Source organism: Pungitius pungitius, chromosome 9 (assembly GCF_949316345.1).
Source record: "Pungitius pungitius chromosome 9, fPunPun2.1, whole genome shotgun sequence".
Lineage (NCBI taxonomy): Eukaryota > Metazoa > Chordata > Actinopteri > Perciformes > Gasterosteidae > Pungitius > Pungitius pungitius.
The window spans coordinates 18,648,616-18,674,253 of NC_084908.1; the positions used below are offsets into that span (position 1 = coordinate 18,648,616).

Genomic DNA, 25,638 nt, shown 5'->3' on the forward strand with positions numbered 1-25,638 from the left:
CACTCGATGGATGCTAATGGATCCCCTCAGCCTGCTTTTACCTCAAAATTGCGACTCGCCCTCCGACCTCCCCCCACTCCCCCCGCCGCCCCCTCCCTCCCTCCCTCCCACCACTCATCCCTCTCTCCCCCGGCTCCACGCCGCCCCTTCGTGCTCCGCCGGCCTCGGCCCGGCGTTGGACTTCCCCGTCGCGCTCCTCTTGACTGGAAAAGCCGTGCTGCGCTTTGATGAATCAGGGGAGCAGAGAGCTTTTATGGCCAGCGTTCGCATGCAGGTGTGTGTGTGTGTGGGTGTGTGTGTGTGTGTGTGTGTGTGCGTACGTGTGTGTGTGGAAGAAGGGGTTAGGCACGGTTTAGAAGCGAGACAAATCTAAACATTAGGGGCGCAGCGCCCTCTTGTGGAAGCTGTCTAGGAATCTAAAAAACCTATTTAAGGGGAAGTTTATTTATTTCCCCTTCAGTATGATGGAGGAATTAAGAATTAAGAACCATGTCTTCATTTAAAAAGGAGCATCATGCACTTTTGACTTATTGCTACGTTACCACGGTTACATGCGTACACATACAGTATACCGGTGCTTATACAGCGACTTCCTGTCACCTCTGTGCTGTCGCTGTCCATTTGAGGACCACAACAGCGACAGGCCGCGTTTGCATGAGCGTGAGACGTTTGGTTGAGATTCCCGTACTTCATGCCGGCTATAAAGAGATTACTTCCTAAAGCGGATTCAATTCACGTGACAAGGTGACCAAACCTGCAGCGGTAAATATCACAAATTGCGAATTGTTTTGCTGGAGGAGAGCCGCCACGTTTCATCACTGCCGGGAACATTGCAGCCGCTGAATTTCCAACGACGTTTCTCTGCGAAAACAAAGCCTCTGATTTGTGTCCCCCTTCTTTTATGTTGATTCTTATTTGCAGCCAGTGGGGACGGTAGGAAGCCAATGAGGATCAATAACACAGTGTCACAAGCAAAAGAGAAACATTATTCCTGATGCAGATCGTCCAGTTTCTAGTCTCCACAAATGGTGTCACCCAAGTCACGTGACCTGTGGTGATGACGAGAGCAACACACTCCTCCTGGACTCGGACGATTCGAGGGGATAAATAAATATTAAAAGCAGGAGCTGGAGAAAGTTGACTGGATGCGTTTGCAGTTTTTTTTTTTTCTTCTTCTCTCGACGACACATTACAGATTCGGACTGCGTGTGTGAGTCGGGAAAACCGCAAAGTAGTAAATCAGAAATGACACCTTAAAGGTCGTCGAAAAATAAAAGGCATCCCATGGATCAATGTGATTCAAGAGCCCTTGGTTCAACACACACACACACACAGACACACACTCTGTCCCTCCCACTCTCACTTCCTCTCATCAACCATATTTAATTACATTGGTTTAATTACGGCTGTCATATACGGCTTATGTAATCACCGTGTTTTGCTCTGCTGTAATCTATTTTACGTCACTCATATCTTGGTCTTTCTTTTCTCTTTTGTTTGTTTCAAAGTGAGATGCTTTTATTGGATTATTTTGATGTCAGTTTGCCGATTTCATAATTATATTCTCCTCTGCTTATTGTCACCTCAAAAACAATAGGATGAAGAGAATAATCTGTGAGCAGTGGACATGCAAGCCAACTAAAAAGTAATAATTTATAAGATATAATAGTAGTAATACAGCTTGTTGCAAGCATACACAACTATACTAGGAAAATATAGATTTGTGTTCTGAGGTTTTGCCCATGAAGGCGTGTTCTTAGGAGAAATACTTTTTTCATGATCATCTTGGCACATGAACTGCTGACGATCCATTCCTTGTGTCCTTGTGTCCTTGTGTCCTTGTCTTCTTCTCACGTTTGGTGTCCCCGTCCTCCTCCTCTTTTAAAGATCCTGAAGAATTCAACGGGTCCAGGAGCTCAAATTGAATCTACATGCATGAGGTCCTAGTAATTAATAATTAGTTAATTACTTGATGTAGAAAGCATGGCATGGTGCAGGAAGGTGTAACAGAGAAGTAGTTTAATTAGATTGATAGTGGTACATACTTAAGAACCATGAAAAAACTTGTACTTACTTCTGCTCCACTTTTTCCAGAGGGAAACTACTACACTACACTACATATATTTGTCACATAAAGTTAAATGTTACTTTTTAATTTTAAAACATGTAAATAAATATTATGTCAAAACATTTTGAAAAAAAGTTAAAAGATATTAGGTCAAAAGATATATTTTCAAAAAAAACTGTAAAAATCTAAAAAAAATATTGAAATATCATGTAAAAAGGAAGAAAAATAAGGTGACATAAAAAGTCTAAACATTTGCGTCGAACGATGTCATGAGAAAAAAAAGTCCCAAAATGTTTTGAAAAAAAGTAAAAATATGCTAAAAACATTTTTAAAGAGTAAAAAAAAGTAAAAAATATGTTGGTCAAAAGAATGTAAAAAAAGTCAAAACATTTTGAAAAAAAGTATTTATATGTGAAAATTATCAAAAAGTTAAAAAATATATTAGTTCAAGAAATGTTCTGAAAAAGAAAATCAAAATATGTGTAAAAAAAAATTGGAAAAAAATGTATATGGTCTATTTACATAGTCCAAAAATATTATTAAAAAAGTTAAAAAAAATATTAGGTCAAGAAATGTCAAATGTAAAAAAAAGTCAAGTTGTGTGAACAAATTCGAGATGGAAAAATATTATTATTTTGCAGTTGAACTGATGCAGCAATACATTTTCCTACTAACGTTGATATTTCTAAAACGTAACTGAAATAACTGAAATAAAACAACCGAACGCGCGTCGTCTGCTCGCCGCGGCCCCGGAAGTGTAACCGTCACGGTTAAAAGCCAGTTGACGTAGGCTAGCTCCCGTTAGCTGTCAGCCGGGTTCAGTCGTTGTGCAGGGATGGAGGTGACACGTCAAAGTGAGTAACCGGCCGCGTCCGACCCGCTTACGCCTTTCCCACGTCGCTTCATACTTCGTTTTAACGCGGAGCGGAGCGCTGGCCTGATAAATATTTTTTTTTTTTAAAAAGAAGGTCGAGACCGTTGCTCAGCGTTCTGTTCTGCTAGCTAGCTAGCTTAGCTTAGCTGAGCTAGCTAAGCCGCAGCGGCTAGCGCGTTTCTCACGCTCACGTCGCCGCTGGTTGTTGATGCGCTTTCTCTCGTTTGTTGTAGATTTTAAAGACAGTTTAAAAACGGTGTGCAGCGCGATCGAGGAGGCGGACTTCCTCGCCATCGATGGGGAATTTTCAGGTAACTATAGCCGGGTCTCGGCAGGAATTTTGACCTAAATAATCAAGCGCTCTGTTGATTTTTTAGTTCTGACATGTGTTTTCTTTTCTTTATTTATTTTGCATTAGGAATAAGCGACGGCCCTAATGTCAGCGCGCTCACCAACGGACTGGACACTCCGGAGGAGCGATACGCCAAGCTTAAGAAGGTCCGCAGTCTGCGTCGCTTCACAACTTTTTGGCTTTTGATGCGTTCTGATTTCCCTCCATATTCCATTTGACCGGTTATCTCACCTGTAGTGCCCTGCCTGTCTGTCTGTCTGTCCACCAGCACTCTATGGACTTCCTGCTCTTCCAATTTGGATTGTGTACATTCAAGTACGACCAGGAAAAGTCAAAGTGAGTTATCAACAACAAACTCCAGATTATTTATTAATGATTTAAGGAGGTGCAACATAATCGCTGTATCCCAAAGGACTCCAGTATAAGGATGTTGTGCAGGTCCTTTGGTTCCTTTCCACACTGACAGATGACCGTACTCCACGTACCTTCTCCCCGTTTGTGTTGCCTAGTTCCTACCACTTTAGTGACCAATCTGCACCACTGGGTCAGAAGATCCACCAAGATAATTGAAGCCTTTAGCTGGTTCCTGTTTTTATTTAGGATCCCGATGCCTTTAGCCATATTTAATTAATTAATGCTGTACATTAAAATATGGTCAGAATGCGTACGTATTATTCACTGATGGGCAATGCTGGGCTGTATTCCAAAACATCAGACCACTTGATGATGGTATGCAAGAAATCCATCTTTGATGTAAACAAAGCAACGGAACAATTACACTAGTCTCCATTGTCCCCGTATTCTCGTCTCTGCAGGTACATCATAAAGCCTTTTAATTTTTACGTGTTCCCGAAGCCTTTCAACAGGACGTCACCTGACTTGAAGTTCATCTGTCAAGTAAGTCTGTGTTGCTTCAGTACCAAAGGGTTCTGATCGGGACTTGTGGACACAATGATTGGTCTGTCTCCCTTTAAATGATGATTAATTATTTCAGAGTTCCAGTATTGATTTCCTGGCCAGTCAGGGATTTGACTTCAACAAGGTGTTCTGTAACGGTGAGTACAGTCACGGGTGAAATGATGTCTCAGGAAACTCTGATGGCTTCTGCAGTCGTGGTCTGACCCACTGTAGCGCCTTCATCCACTGGACCCGGATGTCAAACTGTGACCCGTCGTGTTTCTGAAGGAATCCCGTACTTGAACCAAGAAGAGGAAGTCCAGCTGAGGGAGCAGAGCGAGGAGAGGAGAAACCAACAAGCCAACGGCGTCGGGGCGGCGTCCTTCAACTCCCCGTCCTCCAAAGGCCCCGCACACGTACCGGAGGAGCACAAGGACTTCATCAACCGGGTGATGTAAGGGCCTTTTTTCCCCCCTTTCTCTCAGTTTTTAAACCATGGACATAATCTTTCACACTTGACGTGTGATTACCCCCCCCCCCCCCCCCCCCCCCCCCCACCCCACAGAGGGAAGGTTGAGGCTCTGCTGACTAACTCGGAGAAGACGTTGGACTTGGAGCCGTGCACTGGGTATTGTTCCATCCTTTTGTGTTATTGATGCACGTTTTTCACCCCGATTGGTCCACATGATCACAGGTACTATCAAACCTGTTGAGCAATAGACGACACATTTACAATATTGGGATCTAAAATGTTTTAATTTTTAACCCTGCTTGTATTTCCGACCCAGGTTTCAGAGAAAGCTGATTTACCAAACTCTGAACTGGAAGTGAGTGTCACTCAACACATTTCAGTTATAGTTTATTTTGTGTTGGATTAAAGATTTTAAAATAGATCTTTTTTTTTCACAGGTTTTCCAAGGGGCTTCATGTAGAAACTGTGGAAACGGAAAAGGCAAGTTATTCTTCAACCAATGTTTACGCTCCGGTTTTGATTGACGTGTGAAAGTATTCAAAGTTGTGTATGTGCGCAGAAGGAGCGTTACATTCAGGTCATCAAAGTGGATGACGAGGAGAGGAAGAGGAGGGAACAGCAGAAACGGGAGAGAGAGCAGGTCAGTCTGGAAGGTTTACCGAGATGCACAGGTCACGTTCTTAATTCTAACGTCTGTTTTCTGTATACAAAAAGGTGCTATTTTGACCTCAAGGGTAATTATCGGTCTTTTTATTATTTATTTTTTTCCCTTCACCCCCCAACAGGAGGAGCTAAACGATGCTGTCGGCTTCTCCAGGGTCATCCACGCCATCTCTAAATCTGTGAGACAAGTTTAAATATCGACTTGCACTTAATTTAAATTTTAAAAGCGTTGATGAGCACTTGGAATGTGACCAACATTTCATCCTTCAGTTGATAAATCCGTTTTTGCTGTTTTTGTTTTTTTTTATTCTATGTTGTCTTCAGTAAATGTGACTCTTACACATCCTTTATTTCCATGCAGGGTAAACTTGTGGTTGGGCACAACATGTTGTTGGACGTGATGCACACCATCCACCAGTTCTACTGCCCTCTGCCGGAGGTGAACATGGACACAAGAGTGCGTTTCTCTGTTGGTTTTATTGCAAAGTAATTCATTAAAAACTGCCGCTGCGCTTTCTCTTCAGGATCTTCAAGACTTTAAAGAGGTCACAATGTGTGTCTTCCCAAGGTAATGTTCCCTTTCCTACATGTGTTCACACACACACGCACACGCACACGCACACGCGCGCGCACGCACGTGCACACGCACAGATGATCTCTGTACGTTTTGTCATTATCGGCTTTCACCTGCAGACTTCTGGACACAAAGTTGATGGCTTCCACTCAGCCTTTTAAGGTAAATGACCTTCAATGCTGGAGAACATCAGGGTCTCTTTGTTGTTGTTTTGATATATTTCAGAAATGTAAAGATCACAACCAAAGTTTTACTAATTTGACGCGATTGTAGTTCAAGGCTTGTCTTTCAATATAATTCTAAAATGTCTGAAGGTGATGAGGCTGTTACTTTGTCTCAGGAGCTGATCACCAACACGTCTCTGGCAGAGTTGGAGAAGCAGGTGAAGGAGAGCCCCTTCAAGGCGCCTCTGGTCGGTACGTAAAGTTTGTGACGTTGGTCTGAGCTGCTCTCAAACATGCGTCCTTTTACAGTGTTCTCTACATACTTTGTCCTGATCACGGTCAGAAACGGCAGAGGGGTTCCACAGCTACGACACGGCCCAAGAACAGCTCCACGAGGCCGGATACGACGCCTACATCACTGGCCTCTGTTTCATCTCCATGGCCAACTATCTGGGTAACGTGCACGATCCCACTGCCCTTTGAATCCTACCAAAAGGTCTGAATAAGTGACTTTCTACTCGTGTCTGCTCCATCACTCACAGGCTCGTTCCTGACTCCGCCCAAAGCGTACATCTCTGCTCACTCCAAAGTTGTTGAGCCTTTCTTCAACAAGTAAGGGATGCCCTCGAATTGTCTTTTATATGGACTAAACTACAACATCGGTTTTGCAACAAAATCTTTTTTTTTCTTCTTTTTCTTAAGGCTTTTCCTGATGAGGATAATCGACATTCCCTACCTCAACATCACAGGACCTGATTGTGAGTGTCCTGCAGGACTGTACATGTACCACATGTCTTTACAAAGGGACCCATGAGGAGAACAAGGACCGCATTGTTGAACAATGTTTTTATGATTGGCTCCCAGTTTTGTTTCTGATTTGCATATTGCTGCAGATTGGTGGCAAAGAAAAACGACCAAAGCCTCTGCAGATGTTATGAGGAAATGCAGTGATCATTTTTTTAGGCTGCATCTTTGTTTACCAGAAGCCACTGGGGCTTGGTTTCATTTAGCTGGCTGCGCTTTTTTAAAATTATTTAACTTGAACTACAATCACCTGTTGCTGTGTCTCCCTCCGTCCCCACAGTGCAACCTAAACGAGACCATGTCCTGTTTGTCACCTTCCCCAAAGAATGGAAGACGAGTGACCTCTACCAGCTCTTCAGTGCCTTTGGTAAAATGCCTTTTCTTATTTTCGGGTCGATGAGAAAGGTAATGAGTTAATGGCTCGCTCACTTTAGACTTGTGTTCCCCCCCTCAGGGAACATCCAGGTTTCCTGGCTAGACGACACGTCGGCATTTGTGTCCCTGAGTCAGACGGACCAGGTGCAGATCGGTGAGTTCAAGAGCCGTAGAACATCTGAAATGTATGAATTGGAATCCAACTGGCACTGCAACTGCAACGCTGTGGTCCGTCTGGGTGTCACCGCGCAGCCATGAACACCAGCCGCTACGCAGAGAGCTACCGGATCCAGACGTACGCCGAGTACATCAAGGGCAAGCAGCAGAAGGAGAAGCTCGGCCAGACCCCCAAATCCTGGGGGGAGGACGGCTGGATGAAGCCTCACTACTCCACTACCTCCGCTGGCACCGCCGCCACTTTCGCATATCACAAGTACACCTGCAGCTGCATTTTCAACGTGACAAATCTCTGTGGGGTGGGGGGGGGGGGGGGCGCAGTGTTGATCCGTAGTAATGTTTTATTTCTTTCCCTCCCCTCTAGAGGTTTGAGGAAGCGCAGCATCAGTCCCGTTGAGGGAGAACGGGGCACTGGAGATTCTCCGATAACGGACGGGTGGAGTCAATACTCGTTCCCGGATGCCACGGGCAGCAAGAAGATGAAGATCGATGGTGTGTGTGTGTGTGTGTGTGTGTGTGTGTCAAGATGCACGCAGAAAGCACCATGTGAACACACGCAGGCTCTGACACACTGGTTGTCGTTGTGTTTCTCAGACCAGAGCGGCCACGCAGAGGCCATCGAGAGCAAGACGTCGGAGGGCTGGCTAAAGACGGCGTAAGTGGCGCGCGGGGGGGGGGGGGGGGGGGGGGGGGTCGATGTTCAGTTTGCCGTCGCTCGAGGCTCATGGCGCCTGCTGTGCCCTGCAGGGACGCACCAGATTCAGCGGGGTCCAGCACGCCTCCCGAGGACGAGGGAAGTCCTGACGATGACTGCGGCGACGACGCAGAGGGAACGGTCACCTGGCAACGGGCCCCGGCAGCTCAGGGCAGGAAAGGTCAGAAGAAGAAGAAGAAGCCGCAGAAGCCCAAAGGTGCGTTTTTGAACTGTTGAGCTGTGACTAAAGGTTCAGGAGCTGGTGGATGTCAAAGAGCACAAAAGTATATGTAACGGTAACCTGACTCTCTTCCTGCTTGCGTCCCCCAAAGCATGAAGGGAATTTTATTTTCTGCCCGACTTCTCCAATAAAATCCTACTGATCCAAAGCCTGCATCGACTCAGCAGCTGTTTGTGTGTATTTTTGGGGGGGGGCTGACTCGTCGTCCTCGTTCTCTCCTCTCGAGCAGGACCCCAACCTACGACGTCGCTGTTTGAGGTGCCAGAAGTGTGGTAGCGAGAGAGGCCGCGCCCCCCCTCCCCCCCTCGCCGTGGGCCTGAAGCACTCTCTGGGAGGAGGAGGGCGCTCTCCTGCAAGGTCGCACCTCACCGGCAGTGTGTGTCTCCCCCCCCCCTCCCCACAGCGAACGGAAGCCATACCAGCTGCCATATTCTGACCTGGTGCCGGAGGAGCGGGGGCCTCGCTAGAATCTTAAAGTCTGATCTCCAGAAATGTTCCTTTTTATTTCTGCTGTTTTCAGACCGGAATCCGCCGCCACCATGAAACATTTTTAATGGCACAGTCTTACGGTTTTGTGCGAGTGAGACATTTTCTCGTCCTCATAAGTCGTGGGAGATGAATTTCTGCCCGGCAGGTCCTGTAGTTCAATGTCTGGGTCATTTAGTGTTTTAACGCAGTCAAACATGTGTTTCTTTTCATTTTTTAAATAAGTTTCTGTCAACTTTAACCAGTTTTATTCAACATGTAAAAGCTTATCTGTGATGTTTGTTGGTGGCGTTCCGATCCTCCGAGAGGTGCTTCTTTTCTTTGCACAGAATTGTTCTTTACCTTTGTGTCAACTGTTTTGTAAACTGTCAGCCTGCAACATTGTCAAAGTATGTTCTAATGCAAAAGGTGTAAAGTTTAAAAAAAAAAAAAAACCCTCAATGCTTCCTCTGAAAGGGAAAACAAATTAAAGAATGTTTCTTAGTATTTCTGCGGTCATTTCTGTCTCATATCAAACCACAGGGTTTAATTATACTCAGATATTATTTTTTTAAAAAAGTCAAGTTTATCCTTCAATCCAATGCTATTAAAAAAAGTGAACCAGATCTCCCTGGATGAGGGAAAAGTCTCACTTTGATATACTCTATTCATGGTTTCTGAAAGTCAAAAACAAGTCTGATATTCAAACATTTGTTGCTGGTTAAAAAAACTTTATAGGCAATTTGTTATAAAATCAAGTGAACATAGGATGTGATTGTCTTTGGTTTCAGTCACTTCACGCTTCCACAAAAACCAATTCTCACTAAAACACCTTCAGACCATTTACAAAAATAAAATCCAACCAAGTTCCCATTAAAAGACTCTCCAAGCATTTCATTATCTCCGGGGCGGCAATCTCTTTACAAGTACTGTATTTAATTTAAACTTTATACACATTCTACCTAATCCAAGGGTTCCACTGGAGCGTGACGCCGGCTGATGAGTTGGAGGCCGGTTCCTCACTGTTTCACCTCCATTAGGCACAAACCCTGAGCGCTGGGGGAGAGGAGCGGTTTTAGAAGGTTGATTCGGTGGCAGGTTTTCCTCCGACTGTCGGTCCTCACCTGGCGCCTCCGGGCAGCACGACCACGGACAAGGTGCCTTCTGGGAGAGATCCGAGGAGCTTCTGTAGGCGGCGGTCCAACTTCCCCAACAGGAGGTCCATTTCCTGGTCCTACGTGGATTACATGTATGTGTTCATCGCATGCGTTTAATAAGAAAATCTAAAGATGTACTAGTCTCTTGTGCACTTTATAGCTGTTTGGCTCTTGAATCCCAATAAACACTTAAAGATCAACTTTTGAGGTCTAAATATTAAAAGCTGAGATGTCTGGCAATCTGTACAGAAGACACTAACATTTTTATTTTTTACTTTAATTTAAAACATGATCAACACGTTACTCTTTAACCCATGTTTGTTAATCCAGAATAAACTGTGCTTGTTATTATCTTTACACTGCACATCAACATATGATGACCACTAGTCTCCCATTGACCCGTTATCTCGATAACTAAATAATCAAATTGTGATCTCGAGATAACGGCCTTTAAAAAAATTAAAGATCAAATCTGGAACGGCAGTAAAATCCTCTGATGAAGCGGAATAATTAAAGGACTAAAGCCGCGATGTCACCTCATCAGCAGCCCGGTCTGCCTTCACCTGCGAGCCGGCGTGCCCGGGGGGCCTCTCCTCGCCGCCGGCGTCGTCCTCCTCCTCCCCGCTGCTCCTCGTCGTCGTCGTAGCAACCCAGGAGGGTAAGTGCGGCGGCGTCAGGGACGGACAGACGAGGTACTTTTCCTTGCGGAGGTCCTCGGAGGAGCCGAGTGCCGCCTCCCTATCCGCCGGGCCCTGGAACTCTGCCGCCCCGGAGACACCGCCAGTTAAAGACAACGCTCCGATCGCGGCGTGCAGGGGCGCGCGCCTCTCTACTCACGTATGTGGGCGTGCCTCGCGGCCAGGACGACTCCCTCCACCGGGCCGAAGCGCCCGAACGTCTCTCGGACGGCCTCCTCGGACAGTCGGTCCGGCCGCGGCGCGCCGTTGGCCCTCGCGGAGAGGCGGGACCTGGCGGCGTAGAGGCGGCTGGCGTTGGTGCCGTCGCGCATCAAGGCGTCCAGAGTCAGGTCCAGGTCCAGCAGCGACGCGTTAACGGGCCTCTGCACCTAGAAGAAAAGAAAAAAAAGGGACTTTAACTGAAAAGCAAAAAAAAAAAAAAGGGGGAATCGGTTGGAAAAAGCAAAAGAAAAGAGGAAGAGAGTGACCTTGATGGGCTGTCCATGCACGTGAAGTCCATTCAACACCTTTAGAGCCAGCACGGCCCCCTCCAGCAGCTCAAACTCCACCTCTGCATGCACCTGGAGACACGGCGTGAAGGTAGGAGGACTCACGGCAGCGCCCCGAAGCAACGACCCGACCCGGGACCTACCGTGACGGGCGAGCTCAACAGTCGGACGCTCCGAACCGCCCCGCAGCGCCCAAAGAGCCGCCTCACTTCCCGCTCGGAGACGCCCGCGGGGAGCGGCCCGGCGAACGCCACGCACATGTCCCGAAGGGCGCGCGCGTCCTGCCAGAGAGAGAGAGAGAGGGAGAGAGAGAGAGAGAGAGAGAGAGAGAGAGACGGCGCTTCAAAGAAAGGACAAAGAAGAAGCGGAAGGCAGCGGCGCGCTGACTCACGGCGAGGGGCTCCGGGCGCGGGCGGTCAGAGAGGGAGGAGAACTTGAGCACCGAGAGGAACGGACACCCGGTCCGCCTCCTGAAGGAGGCCACCAGCTGCCGGGGTTGGGGGGGGGGGGGGGGGCGAAGGAAGAAGAGGACTCGGTTAGAAACGAGAGACGCGACGACACAGGAAAAAAAAAAAAAAAAAAAGAGTGGAAGGGCCCGCCGGGTCGAAGCGTCTCACTGCTTTGTCCGAGTTGTGCCACTGCTGATTGGACAGATCCAGCGGGACGTCCGAGCGCCTCCCCATGTAGGCCACGGACCGGCCCAGAGTCTGCAACACGTCCGCAAACCTTTACAAGAGACACAGAGACGGATGATTTACGTTGACAGAAGCAGAGACGAGCTGCTGTTGAAAGCTAGGCGTCTGAAGACCTTTTCCTTGTGGTTGAAAATGATTCTGTGTGACATTTAAATCCCAGACAGAGACAGACGGACTCTACAGAGACAGACGGACTCTACAGAGACAGACGGACTCTACAGACAGAGTTCGTACCTGAGACTGGGTTTGGCTTCAGGCTCACAGTCAGCGGGCTCGTCCACCGTGGTGTATCCCCACAGCTCCTCTCGGTGACGCTCCACCACCTGAGAGCACACGAAACAACACGTCAACAGAGTGTGTGTGTGTGTGTGTGAGAGAGAGAGAGAGAGAGAGAGATTTACCTGACTCGGCCCCATTTTTATAAAATATTGAGCCAGCTCCAGAGCTGCCACCGCGTCCTCAACAGGGTTATGCCCCGTCTTGTCTTCTGTTTGTATCTGTCTCCTGGGACACAACAGGAACATTTAATCACAGACAGACAGACAGACAGACAGACAGACAGACAGACAGACAGACAGACAGACAGACAGACAGACAGACAGACAGACAGACAGACAGACAGACAGACAGACAGACAGACAGACAGACAGACAGACAGACAGACAGACAGACAGACAGACAGACAGACAGACAGACAGACAGACAGACAGACAGACAGACAGACAGACAGACAGACAGACAGACAGACAGACAGACAGACAGACAGACAGACAGACAGACAGACAGACAGACAGACAGACAGACAGACAGACAGACAGACAGACAGACAGACAGACAGACAGACAGACAGACAGACAGACAGACAGACAGACAGACAGACAGACAGACAGACAGACAGACAGACAGACAGACAGACAGACAGACAGACAGACAGACAGACAGACAGACAGACAGACAGACAGACAGACAGACAGACAGACAGACAGACAGACAGACAGACAGACAGACAGACAGACAGACAGACAGACAGACAGACAGACAGACAGACAGACAGACAGACAGACAGACAGACAGACAGACAGACAGACAGACAGACAGACAGACAGACAGACAGACAGACAGACAGACAGACAGACAGACAGACAGACAGACAGACAGACAGACAGACAGACAGACAGACAGACAGACAGACAGACAGACAGACAGACAGACAGACAGACAGACAGACAGACAGACAGACAGACAGACAGACAGACAGACAGACAGACAGACAGACAGACAGACAGACAGACAGACAGACAGACAGACAGACAGACAGACAGACAGACAGACAGACAGACAGACAGACAGACAGACAGACAGACAGACAGACAGACAGACAGACAGACAGACAGACAGACAGACAGACAGACAGACAGACAGACAGACAGACAGACAGACAGACAGACAGACAGACAGACAGACAGACAGACAGACAGACAGACAGACAGACAGACAGACAGACAGACAGACAGACAGACAGACAGACAGACAGACAGACAGACAGACAGACAGACAGACAGACAGACAGACAGACAGACAGACAGACAGACAGACAGACAGACAGACAGACAGACAGACAGACAGACAGACAGACAGACAGACAGACAGACAGACAGACAGACAGACAGACAGACAGACAGACAGACAGACAGACAGACAGACAGACAGACAGACAGACAGACAGACAGACAGACAGACAGACAGACAGACAGACAGACAGACAGACAGACAGACAGACAGACAGACAGACAGACAGACAGACAGACAGACAGACAGACAGACAGACAGACAGACAGACAGACAGACAGACAGACAGACAGACAGACAGACAGACAGACAGACAGACAGACAGACAGACAGACAGACAGACAGACAGACAGACAGACAGACAGACAGACAGACAGACAGACAGACAGACAGACAGACAGACAGACAGACAGACAGACAGACAGACAGACAGACAGACAGACAGACAGACAGACAGACAGACAGACAGACAGACAGACAGACAGACAGACAGACAGACAGACAGACAGACAGACAGACAGACAGACAGACAGACAGACAGACAGACAGACAGACAGACAGACAGACAGACAGACAGACAGACAGACAGACAGACAGACAGACAGACAGACAGACAGACAGACAGACAGACAGACAGACAGACAGACAGACAGACAGACAGACAGACAGACAGACAGACAGACAGACAGACAGACAGACAGACAGACAGACAGACAGACAGACAGACAGACAGACAGACAGACAGACAGACAGACAGACAGACAGACAGACAGACAGACAGACAGACAGACAGACAGACAGACAGACAGACAGACAGACAGACAGACAGACAGACAGACAGACAGACAGACAGACAGACAGACAGACAGACAGACAGACAGACAGACAGACAGACAGACAGACAGACAGACAGACAGACAGACAGACAGACAGACAGACAGACAGACAGACAGACAGACAGACAGACAGACAGACAGACAGACAGACAGACAGACAGACAGACAGACAGACAGACAGACAGACAGACAGACAGACAGACAGACAGACAGACAGACAGACAGACAGACAGACAGACAGACAGACAGACAGACAGACAGACAGACAGACAGACAGACAGACAGACAGACAGACAGACAGACAGACAGACAGACAGACAGACAGACAACTTACTGCAGCACGACCTCTGCCAGGACCTTCAGCTTAAACCTTTGTCCAAAGTCTCTCCTGTACAGCAGCGAGGTGTCCATTACATGCCGGTGGATGAGCTGCAGGACACAAACACAAACAGGTCAAAACACTCGCGACAAATTTTACACACTAAAAAACTCCTCAAGTATCGTCCATCTCCGACCTCATCTGTATGCTGTCAGCGTCAACTTACTTTCAAAGCCACGAGGTCGCTTTCCAGCGAGTGTCCCACCAGAACCGCGTTGCTCGGCAACAGCTTCCCGAGCTTCACCTGAACGTCACGCAGGCTCGTCGTGATTGGTCGCAACATCGCTTTGGTTATACCAGAGAACCTATCAGAACGCACCCAGCAACACACGTGAGCTGTGGCCTTTTGTCTAAAGCAGTGGTTCTCAACTGGTTCTGGCTCCGGGACCCACCATCACCCCTTAATGACAAACTTATCAAATTTATTCAAAATCAAGTTCATAAGCTGAATTTAATATTTGATGTTTAATTATCCTAAAAACCCAATGTCTCCCCCATATCAGAATGGTTGGACCCAACCTGGCACACGCTGCTGAAAACATGGACGTACGAGCTGGCAAAAAAAACGACACTCTGCTGCATTAAAGAAAGTCCCTTCAAAATAAAATCACAGGATGAATTTTGTTGTGATTATTATTTTTTTTTTCTAAATTTTATTTTCCCATGCCAAGGCCCGGGACCCATTAAAAACGGCTTCGCGACCCACCAGTTGAGAATCACTGGTCTAAAGTGTAAGTGTGTGTGTGTGTGTGTGTGTGTGTGTACCTGGTGAGGTAGTTGAGTATTCGGTTTTGAGGCTTCACCAGGTCGTCCAGCAGACAGCTCCCGTCGCTGTCCACCAGAGAGACGCGCGCCAACTCGTACCCTCGCTCTGTGTGAACCTGAAGCACAACATTTCAATCAGCGCTTCGGGCCAGGGAGCGAGGGCGGGAACATGAGACGATAAATGTCTATTCAGCCAATTCCATCAACAACAAAAAAGAAGGCGGTCATTGATTGATTGATTGATTGAACTGCCCTCTCACCATCTCACAGTCCATTCCGTACAGAGGGCTGCTGTCCGTCACGCGGTCAGCGCAGTCTGTGCACACAAACCCCTCGAAGCCCGGCAACCCTGGAGGCGGGAATGTGGGCGGGGCCACAGAGTCAGACTGCGTCCACGCTGGCATTTTAAAACAAAGGTCCGCCTCCGTGCAGGAGGAGATGAACGTAAAATCAGAGAGAGAGAGAGAGAGAGAGAGAGAGAGAGACTCGCCTTTGACAGGGTAGCGTCTCTTGATCATCTCTTCCTCGGTGAGAACATACGCCGTCAGGCCTCTCCTCTGGGTGCCGAACTTGGTGATCACTGGGTGAGTCATCAGTGCTGCTGCAGCAACACACACACACACACACACAAAATATAGATGACTTTCATGTCACGGTGGTGACAAGAGGACACAGAAGAAGGCCACAAGAGACTCTCACCTTTGAGTCTCCCGCCGAGCGGCCGCTGGAGGGACGCGGCGCCCGTTTTCAGAACCTCCCCGCTGAAGATCCCGGACGCCAGGTCGCCGAGCGATGGCGTGAAGGTCAGCCTCTAAACGTGGGGCAGGGCCCAGATAACCCCATTAAACCCGAAGCACGCCCCCCCCCCCCTTCCCACACACACCCACTCTGAACTTACGGTGGTGTAGCTGGTCCTGAGGTGCCGCAGGGCGAGGTAGTGCTTGTAGAAGTGCGTCTGCGTCAGCCCCTCCACGATCACCACGTTCACCGCCGTGACCCTCCTCTGACGGCGGAGACGACACCAGCTGGAAAGACACGGACGGGGAGACGGGCCTGTTAGATCGCCGCGTGGGGAAAGCGGGCGCCTGCGTCGTTCCCCCTCGCTGCCGCCGCCGTCACCTGGGCCGCCGGACGCCGCCCGCCCTCCCCAGAGCGGCGTAGTGCAGCAGCGCCGTCAGCTCGCTCGCCCCGATCGCTCGTTGGAGGCTGTCGGGCGGCACGGAGATGCTCGGCGAGCGCCCTTTTGACCTCTTGGCCCCCCCGGGCGCCTCGGGAGGGGCGACGCGCTTTCTTTTCCTTCTGTTGCATGCCTCGGCCGCAGATGAAAGCTCGCCAGATGTTTCTGCAGGGAGGGGGGGGGGGGGGGGAGAAGAAGGATGTTTTTAATGTTTTAAATAATAAGTATTTGTTTTGTTTCTTAAATTGATTTGACTATCAGTGTGTTGTTTAATAATAATTGTTTAGTTTTTTTAGGTTTTATTAGTGACAAAATACCTATACCTTCATAGCCTGATCACAGCCACATTTTACTGTAAATAACTCACTAATTAAATTACAGTAACTTCAGTGAAAGACACTATTAGTTTACCAACAAACCTGAAAGCCATGAAACAATTTCTTTACTCAAACTTATGTAAGCCTTTGGGCACTTTATTATGCAGTGATGCATCATGTACCAAGACTGAAACCGTGTCTTTCTATTTGTGTAAATATTCTGTAGATGCAGATCTATTCATTTCTGTGGAATCGGACTTTTTACCCTAATTAAACCCTAACCGTTAACTAACGTTACCTCTATAAAACAACTGCGGTCATGTGGACCGCATTTCAAAAGGAAATGCGCCTCTATGTAAGGTATTACGGTAAATGGGTCTGTACAGCCAAAAAGGCACTGAACATCATTTGAAGTGTCTTTTTTCAATATTTGAACTCTCTTTAAATCAGATAGAAGCCGGGTAACACTCTTCTGAAACTTGATCCTATTTCACCTCGACCTCCTCTATCAAAATGTAAAGTTACATAAAATATTACTGTGTAGTTTTTGAGATAACTGAAGGTAAAGTTAGTAATATTGCCATTATATTCGTCTTTTTCTCAATCTTTGAATTCTCTTTAAATTAGATAGAAGCCGGGTAACACTCTTTTGCCACTTGATCCTGGTTCATGTTGACCTCCTCTATTAACATGTAAAGATACATAAAATATTACTGTGTACTTTTTGAGATATTTGAAGGTAAAGTTATTACTTTTGCCATTATATTCGTCTTTTCCTCAATCTTTGAACTATCTTTAAATTAGATAGAAACCGGGTAACACTCTTCTGACACTTGGTCCTGGTTCATGTTGACCTCCCCTATCATCATGTACATTTACATAAAATATTACTGTGTACTTTTTGAGATACTTGAGGGTAAAGTTAGTACTTTTGCCATTATATTCGTCTTTTTCTCAATCTTTGAACTATCTTTAAATTAGATAGCAGCTGGGTAACACTCTTTTGACACTTGATCCTATTACACGTTGGCCTCCTCTATTAACATGTAAAGATACATAAAATATTACTGTGTACTTTTTGAGATATTTGAAGGTAAAGTTATTACTTTTGCCATTATATTCGTCTTTTCCTCAATCTTTGAACTATCTTTAAATTAGATAGAAACCGGGTAACACTCTTCTGACACTTGATCCTGGTTCATGTTGACCTCCTCTATTAACATGTAAAGTTACATAAAATATTACTGTGTAGTTTTTGAGATAACAAGGTAAAGTTATTACTTTTGCCATTATAATCGTCTTTTCCTCAATCTTTGAACTATCTTTAAATTAGATAGAAACCGGGTAACACTCTTCTGACACTTGGTCCTGGTTCATGTTGACCTCCCCTATCATCATGTACATTTACATAAAATATTACTGTGTACTTTTTGAGATACTTGAGGGCAAAGTTAGTACTTTTGCCATTATATTCGTCTTTTTCTCAATCTTTGAACTGTCTTTAAATTAGATAGCATCTGGGTAACACTCTTTTGACACTTGATCCTATTTTAAGTTGACCTCCTCTATTACCATCTCAAATTACATGAAATATTACTGTGTACTTTTTGAGATACTTGAAGGTAAGGTTAGTAAAATTGCCATTAGATTCGTCTTTCTTTCATTCTTTGAACTGTCTTTAAATTAGATAGCAGCTGGGTAACACTCTTTTCACACTTGATCCTATTTTAAGTTGACCTCCTCTATTAACATGTACATTTACATAAAATATTACTGTGGAACTTTTGAGATAACTGAAGGTAAAGTTAGTACTTTTGCCATTAGATTCGTCTTTTTCTCAATCTTTGAACTATCTTTAAATCAGATAGAAGACGGGTAACACTCTTTTGACACTTGATCCTATTACACGTTGGCCTCCTCTATTAACATGTAAAGTTACATAAAATATTACTGTGTACTTTTTGAGAAAATTGAAGGCAAAGTCAGCAATATTGCCATTATATTCGTCTTTTTGTCAATGTTTGAATTATTTTTAAATTAGATAGCAGCCGGGTAACACTCTTTTGACACTTGATCCTATTACACGTTGGCCCCCTCTATTAACATGTAAAGTTACATAAAATATTACTGTGTACTTTTAGAGATACTTGAAAGTAAAGTTAGTACTTTTGCCATTATATTTGTCTTTTTCTCAATCATTGAACCGTCTTTAAAATCAGATAGCAGCCGGGTAACACTCTTCTGACACTTGAACGTATTTCACGTTGACCTCCTCTATCAATATGTAAAGTTACATAAAATATTACTGTGTACTTTTTGAGATACTTGAAGGTAAAGTTAGTACTTTTGCAATTATATTCGTTTTTTCTCAATCTTTGAACTGTCTTTAAATCAGATAGAAGCCGAGCCAATGGTGGGCCTCAGCCGGCACGCGTCAGCCTTCACTTTTATTGAGCTACAGGGTCCTTTGACTGGAGTTGGTTAATTAACGCCCTGGCGATGCAACAAGGTTGGTCGCTCTGAGGACTGTCTGTCCCGGAGAACAATTGGACCGGGGGCAGGGTCGGCCGAAAGGCGGTGGCGGTGCAGGGCCGCAGTGCCTTTTGACCTCTCAACGGTTTTACGCCCTGTTGAACTCTCTCTTCATAGTCCTTTTTAATTTTTCTTCATTGGCATGACGTTAATTTGTGGAGTAAAACATATTTCATCCCATATTTGGGGAGCTTTTATCAACCATAAAATGTATGCGCCCCCCCCCCAACTTGATTTTGGTTTGTTGCCTCAGGGCAACTTGTATATATAAAGTGAAATAAGTCAAAAAAGCAATGTAGGCATTTAGAAAGAATTTCATTTTGAGGACATTAACTACAAATGGATCCAAACATAAATTAAAAAATATTAAACAAAGAAATGAAATTACCAACACTGTATGTACAAAATCCACATCCAAAACATGTAAACTTAAAGGGCTTGTTTGTGTCACTTTGTATGGCATACACATTCGACTGACCTACAATAACCTGAAGAATATCTTAAAATACTGAAGGGGGACATGATATCATTAGAAATGTTATGCCAGGGCGAGCACAGAATGTATTGTGGGGTGTTCAGCCTCTACTATGTCTTCATCCTCATCTTGATCCACAGACTCACTGTCGCTTTGATCAGACATGCGTTATCCTAAGAAAGTACAAATATGAATGTCATATTCAAAATGAATGAATGAATGAAGGACACACATTGTTCTACTGACTGACCCCTGACGGACCCCTGATCTCCTAACTGTCTGGCAGGGATCCAATCTTTCTGACTCCTTTCAAGCTCACTTTCCTCGTTGTCACTGTCCTCACTGTCAGATGGATCAGCCCTAACAGCTTGATTTTCAAACATTTCGCCCATTAAATGTTCCTGTTTCCATTCCCATTCAATATCAGTAGTTGGTACAACAAAAATATTGACTGTGGTCAATGACCTAACTGCACAGTGTTGCCTTGTGTCAACTAACCAAAACACCCAGTTTTAATAAAGAAATAATAAATCAATTACCAAATATACTTATTTACACACTCATGCACACAAAAACATATTCTTTAATGAAGATATTTTATAGACCAGTTTTAGAGTTACTTTTGTCTCACAGATTTGGGGTATTGTGTCCCATGCAGCTTGGCAGCCATAAAAGAATGCTTCACCCAAAGAGAAAAAGTCTCACCCACTTTGGGCCTTCCTTTGATTGGACGCAGACATGTCTGCTGAAATTATATATGTGGTGGGGTTGAATGGAGCCTAGTCCACAGTATTTGCGTGCCTTAGGTATTCTCTATAATTCTTGGGGTGCAAGTCCCCAGGTGGCGTTGTTGGTCTCTCTCCCTAACGCCCCGCCGCATATACATTGTTTTTGATTAAAGGGTAGGTCAGTGTAAGGTCCAAAAAAGTATTGTGTTGCCTGAAGACAAAACCCCCGGAAAGCAGCCGGTCCGGACTCAGTCTCGCTTCCGACATGAAGCAGCACGTGAAGCTGGGGAAACACGTCTCTGCCTCTCGGTCCATCAGCACCGGTTCAATGAAGACAGTGGAGATGGTCGTGGACTTCAGGAGGAATACAGCCCTACCTTCCCCCCTCACCTTGTGTGACTCCCCCGTCACCACTGTGGACTCCTTCCGTTTTCTGGGCTCCATCATCACCCAGGACCTCAAGTGGGAGCTGAACATCAGCTCCATCACGAAAAAGGCTCAGCAGAGGATGTTCTTCCTGAGGCAGCTGAAGAAATTCAACCTGCCTCAGACGATGATGGTGCACTTCTACACGGCCATCATGGAGTCCATCCTCTGTTCCTCCATCACCGTGTGGTACGCTGCAGCCACAGCCAAGGACAAGGGCAGGCTGCAGCATGTCATCCGCTCTGCAGAGAGGGTGATTGGCTGCAATCTTCCGTCTCTCCAGAACTTGTTCGCTTCCAGGTCTTTGAAGCGGGCCAGAAAGATTGTAGCCGACCCCTCCCACCCTGGACATGAACTGTTTGTGCCCCTTCCATCCGGCAGGAGGCTGCGGTCCATCAGGACTAAGACCTCCCGCCACACGAACAGTTTCTTCCCTTCGGCAGTCGGGCTCATCAACAGAGGCCGGGGCCCCCCCTGACTGACTCGGACTCCCATGTTCATTCATTCACTTTGTCACTTTCACTTGTCACTCGTCACTTGTTTAGCTGGTGCACTTAATCTATAATCTATATTTTTATTTATAATTTTCTTATCTCCCCTAACTTACTAACCCATAGCTTTAGTTTTTAGCGTACTAACCCATAGTATATATTTTATTATACACTTATTTTATTTTGATCTCATTTGCACTATGTCATCATTATTGTACTGTCTTCTGTCATGCACCAACCGCTAAGACAATTTCCATGTATGTCCAACATATTATGACAATAAACGTTTCCTGATTCCTGAAGGTTACAGTCTGCCATAGAGGTTTACGGAACTTGTTCACTATCAGTCTCGTGCTAGTATTTAGCCTTTGATGGAGTTCTTAGGGTTAGGGTTTGTTGTCCAAACAACCCGACTTCAAGAAAGGTTGTTACGGCCTCCTGCCATCTATGGGCTCTGCCTCAATCAGATGTGCAGGCTGAGCGGTCCCATGTGGAACCGCATTTTGGCACTGGGCTCTTTCCTCTTCGCTTGCCGCTACTGCGGGTAACCTTGTAAGTTTCCTTTCCTGGACTTAGTAAGATGCTTTAATTCAGAGGGTTAGCTTGTCTGATCTGAGGTCAAAGTCAAATGAGGTGCAGCCCCAGAACTGCTGGAGCGATAGAGGAGGGTCCCACCCATGGACCCCCGCAGGAGCAACTCCTTTCGTAACCGGAACACGCATAACGCGGTCAGTACAAAAACAAAAGTCCACCGGCAGCTACATCCAACCGAGGAGGAATAATGGCCTGATAGGGGCCCCTGGATCGTACATCCTGTGGTCTGCACTGAAGGGGACAAAGTACCAACTGCGCTGACTTTCTCTTATTTCAAACTGTACAGTAAAGGTTTATGGAAATATACATGGGCATAGAGGGAAGGGAAATGACAAATAACATGTCATTCTTACTGATTTCACCTGTGCTCATAAGCTACAAAATCTAATTTTATGCAACTTTACATGTTAATAGAGGAGGTCAACATGAAGCAGGATCAAGTGTCAAAAGAGTGTTACCCGGCTTCTATCGGATTAAAAGATAGTTCAAAGATTGACAAAATTGATTGATTGAAGATTGATAAATATAATGGCAATTTTACTAACTTTACCTTCAAGTATCTCAAAAAGTACACAGTAATATTTTATGTAACTTTACATATTGATAGAGGAGGTCAACGTGAAATACGTTCAAGTGTCAGAAGAGTGTTACCCGGCTGCTATCTGATTTTAAAGACAGTTTAAAGATTGAAAAAAGACGAATATAATGTCAATATTGCTAACTTTACCTTCAAGTATCTCAAAAAGTACACAGTAATATTTTATGTAACTTTACATGTTAATAGAGGAGGCCAACGTGTAATAGGATCAAGTGTCAAAAGAGTGTTACCCGGCTGCTATCTGATTTAAAGACCGTTCAAAGAATGAAAAAAAGACGAATATAATGGCAAAAGTACTAACTTTACCTTCAGTTATCTCAAAAGTTCCACAGTAATATTTTATGTAAATGTACATGTTAATAGAGGAGGTCAACTTAAAATAGGATCAAGTGTCAGAAGAGTGTTACCCGGCTTGTATCTGATGTAAAGACAGTTCAATGATTGAGAAAAAGACGAATATAATGGCAATTTTACTAACTTTACCTTCAAGTATCTCAAAAAGTACACAGTAATATTTTATGTAATTTGAGATGGTAATAGAGGAGGTCGACGTGAAATAGGATCAAGTGTCAAAAGAGTGTTACCCAGCTGCTATCTAATTTAAAGACAGTTCAAAGAATGAAAGAAAGACGAATATAATGGCAAAATTACTAACTTTGCCTCAGTTATCTCAAAAAGTACACAGTAATATTTTATGTAAATGTACATGGTGATAGGGGAGGTCAACGTGTAATATGATCAAGTGTCGAAAGAGTGTTACCCAGCTGCTATCTAATTTAAAGACAGTTCAGAAATGAAAAAAAGACGAATATATTGGCAATATTACTAACTTTACCTTCAGGTATCTCAAAAAGTACACAGTAATATTTCATGTAAATGTACAAGTTAATAGAGGAGGTCAACTTAAAATAGGATCAAGTGTCAGAAGAGTGTTACCCGGCTTGTATCTGATTTAAAGACAGTTCAATGATTGAGAAAAAGACGAATATAATGGCAAAAGTACTAACTTTGCCTTCAGTTATCTCAAAAAGTACACAGTAATATTTTATGTAACTTTACATGTTAATAGAGGAGGCCAACCTGTAATAGGATCAAGTTTCAAAAGAGTGTTACCCGTCTTCTATCTGATTTAAAGATCGTTCAAAGATTGAGAAAAAGACGAATATAATGGCAAAAGTACTAACTTTACCTTCAGTTATCTCAAAAAGTACACAGTAATATTTCATGTAATTTGAGATGGTAATAGAGGAGGTAAACTTAAAATAGGATCAAGTGTCAGAAGAGTGTTACCCGGCTTGTATCTGATTTAAAGACAGTTCAATGATTGAGAAAAAGACGAATCTAATGGCAATTTTACTAACCTTACCTTCAAGTATCCCAAAAAGTACACAGTAATAATTTATGTAAATGTACATGGTGATAGAGGAGGTCGACATGAAATAGGATCAAGTGTCAGAAGAGTGTTACCCGGCTTCGATATGATTTAAAGACAGTTCAAAGATTGAGAAAAAGACGAATATAATGGCAAAAGTACTAACTTTACCCTCAAGTATCTCAAAAAGTACACAGTAATATTTCATGTAATTTGAGATGGTAATAGAGGAGGCCAACGTGTAATAGGATCAAGTGTCAAAAGAGTGTTACCCAGCTGCTATCTAATTTAAAGATAGTTCAAAGATTAAGAAAAAGACGAATATAATGGCAAAAGTACTAACTTTGCCTTCAGTTATCTCAAAAAGTACACAGTAATATTTTATGTAACTTTACATGTTAATAGAGGAGGCCAACCTGTAATAGGATCAAGTTTCAAAAGAGTGTTACCCGTCTTCTATCTGATTTAAAGATAGTTCAAAGATTGAGAAAAAGACGAATATAATGGCAAAAGTACTAACTTTACCTTCAGTTATCTCAAAAAGTACACAGTAATATTTCATGTAATTTGAGATGGTAATAGAGGAGGTCAACTTAAAATAGGATCAAGTGTCAGAAGAGTGTTACCCGGCTTGTATCTGATTTAAAGACAGTTCAATGATTGAGAAAAAGACGAATCTAATGGCAATTTTACTAACCTTACCTTCAAGTATCCCAAAAAGTACACAGTAATAATTTATGTAAATGTACATGGTGATAGAGGAGGTCGACATGAAATAGGATCAAGTGTCAGAAGAGTGTTACCCGGCTTCGATATGATTTAAAGACAGTTCAAAGATTGAGAAAAAGACGAATATAATGGCAAAAGTACTAACTTTGCCTTCAGTTATCTCAAAAAGTACACAGTAATATTTCATGTAAATGTACTAGTTAATAGAGGAGATCAGATTTAAATAGGACCAAGTGTCAAAAGAGTGTTACCCATCTGCTATCTGATTTAAAGAGAGTTCAAATATTGATAAAAGACACTTCAAATGATGATCAGTGCCTTTTTGGCTGTACAGCCCCTTTTACCGTAATACCCAACATAGAGGCGCATTTCCTTTTGAAATGCGGTCCACATGACCGCAGTATAAAACACTACAGAGCAAGCTAGCTAACACTTACAACGTTACGGTACTTACTAAAGAGTAGCTTTTAACTATATAAAGCATGTATAAGCTGGGTACACGTGTAAGAACAGTTACCAGAATGTTTACAAACCAGATGTTACGGAGCTTGCGTGTTCCAAATTCATGTTTTACCACAACTGGTAGAGGCTAAAAACACATGGGCACGAAGCACGTTACAATTTGTGATTAAAGTTAAGTTTAAAAAAAACACCAGCACTACTTCCGGTTTGAGACTTTACAAATAAACGAACGAAGGCAAGATAACGGACTATATGCATGACTTTTAATAAGTAGATTCAGCTACATTGCAAATGCTTTAACGGTTTTTGAAAAAATAGGATTGGACCGAT

General features: G+C 44.7%; 2 protein-coding genes across 4 annotated transcripts; one reads left to right on the plus strand and one right to left on the minus strand.

Moving 5' to 3' along the window:
* The first annotated feature begins 2,818 nt into the window (after positions 1–2,818).
* Positions 2,819–9,327, plus strand: parn (poly(A)-specific ribonuclease (deadenylation nuclease)). The gene is made up of 26 exons (XM_037471944.2): positions 2,819–2,922; positions 3,176–3,253; positions 3,361–3,440; positions 3,563–3,630; positions 4,110–4,191; positions 4,289–4,349; positions 4,480–4,645; positions 4,757–4,819; positions 4,980–5,018; positions 5,101–5,143; positions 5,223–5,303; positions 5,449–5,505; positions 5,688–5,765; positions 5,851–5,894; positions 6,020–6,062; positions 6,241–6,316; positions 6,408–6,518; positions 6,607–6,676; positions 6,767–6,822; positions 7,149–7,235; positions 7,323–7,397; positions 7,496–7,676; positions 7,785–7,912; positions 8,015–8,075; positions 8,168–8,331; positions 8,585–9,327. The coding sequence occupies exons 1-26, from the start codon at positions 2,904–2,906 to the stop codon at positions 8,629–8,631; spliced, it is 2,058 nt and encodes a 685-aa protein (XP_037327841.2). The 5' UTR covers positions 2,819–2,903; the 3' UTR covers positions 8,632–9,327.
* A 108-nt stretch (positions 9,328–9,435) lies between these two features.
* LOC119217900 (RNA exonuclease 5-like) lies at positions 9,436–25,475 on the minus strand. 3 transcript variants are annotated; one of them, XM_062564525.1, is made up of 19 exons: positions 25,380–25,475; positions 16,527–16,749; positions 16,306–16,432; positions 16,107–16,218; positions 15,898–16,005; positions 15,668–15,756; positions 15,408–15,523; positions 14,809–14,947; positions 14,598–14,692; positions 12,260–12,362; positions 12,093–12,181; positions 11,781–11,889; positions 11,555–11,650; positions 11,307–11,444; positions 11,143–11,235; positions 10,815–11,043; positions 10,514–10,737; positions 9,945–10,054; positions 9,436–9,876 (listed from the first exon to the last, which is right to left on the minus strand). In XM_062564525.1, exons 1-19 carry the CDS (start codon positions 25,411–25,413, stop codon positions 9,840–9,842), a joined length of 2,271 nt encoding a protein of 756 aa, XP_062420509.1. In that variant the 5' UTR covers positions 25,414–25,475; the 3' UTR covers positions 9,436–9,839. The 3 variants fall into 3 exon arrangements, with proteins under 3 accessions (XP_062420509.1, XP_037327827.2, XP_037327826.2); XM_037471930.2 differs by having other exon boundaries at positions 10,541–10,737; positions 15,898–16,008; XM_037471929.2 differs by having other exon boundaries at positions 15,898–16,008.
* Between the last annotated feature and the right edge of the window lie 163 nt (positions 25,476–25,638).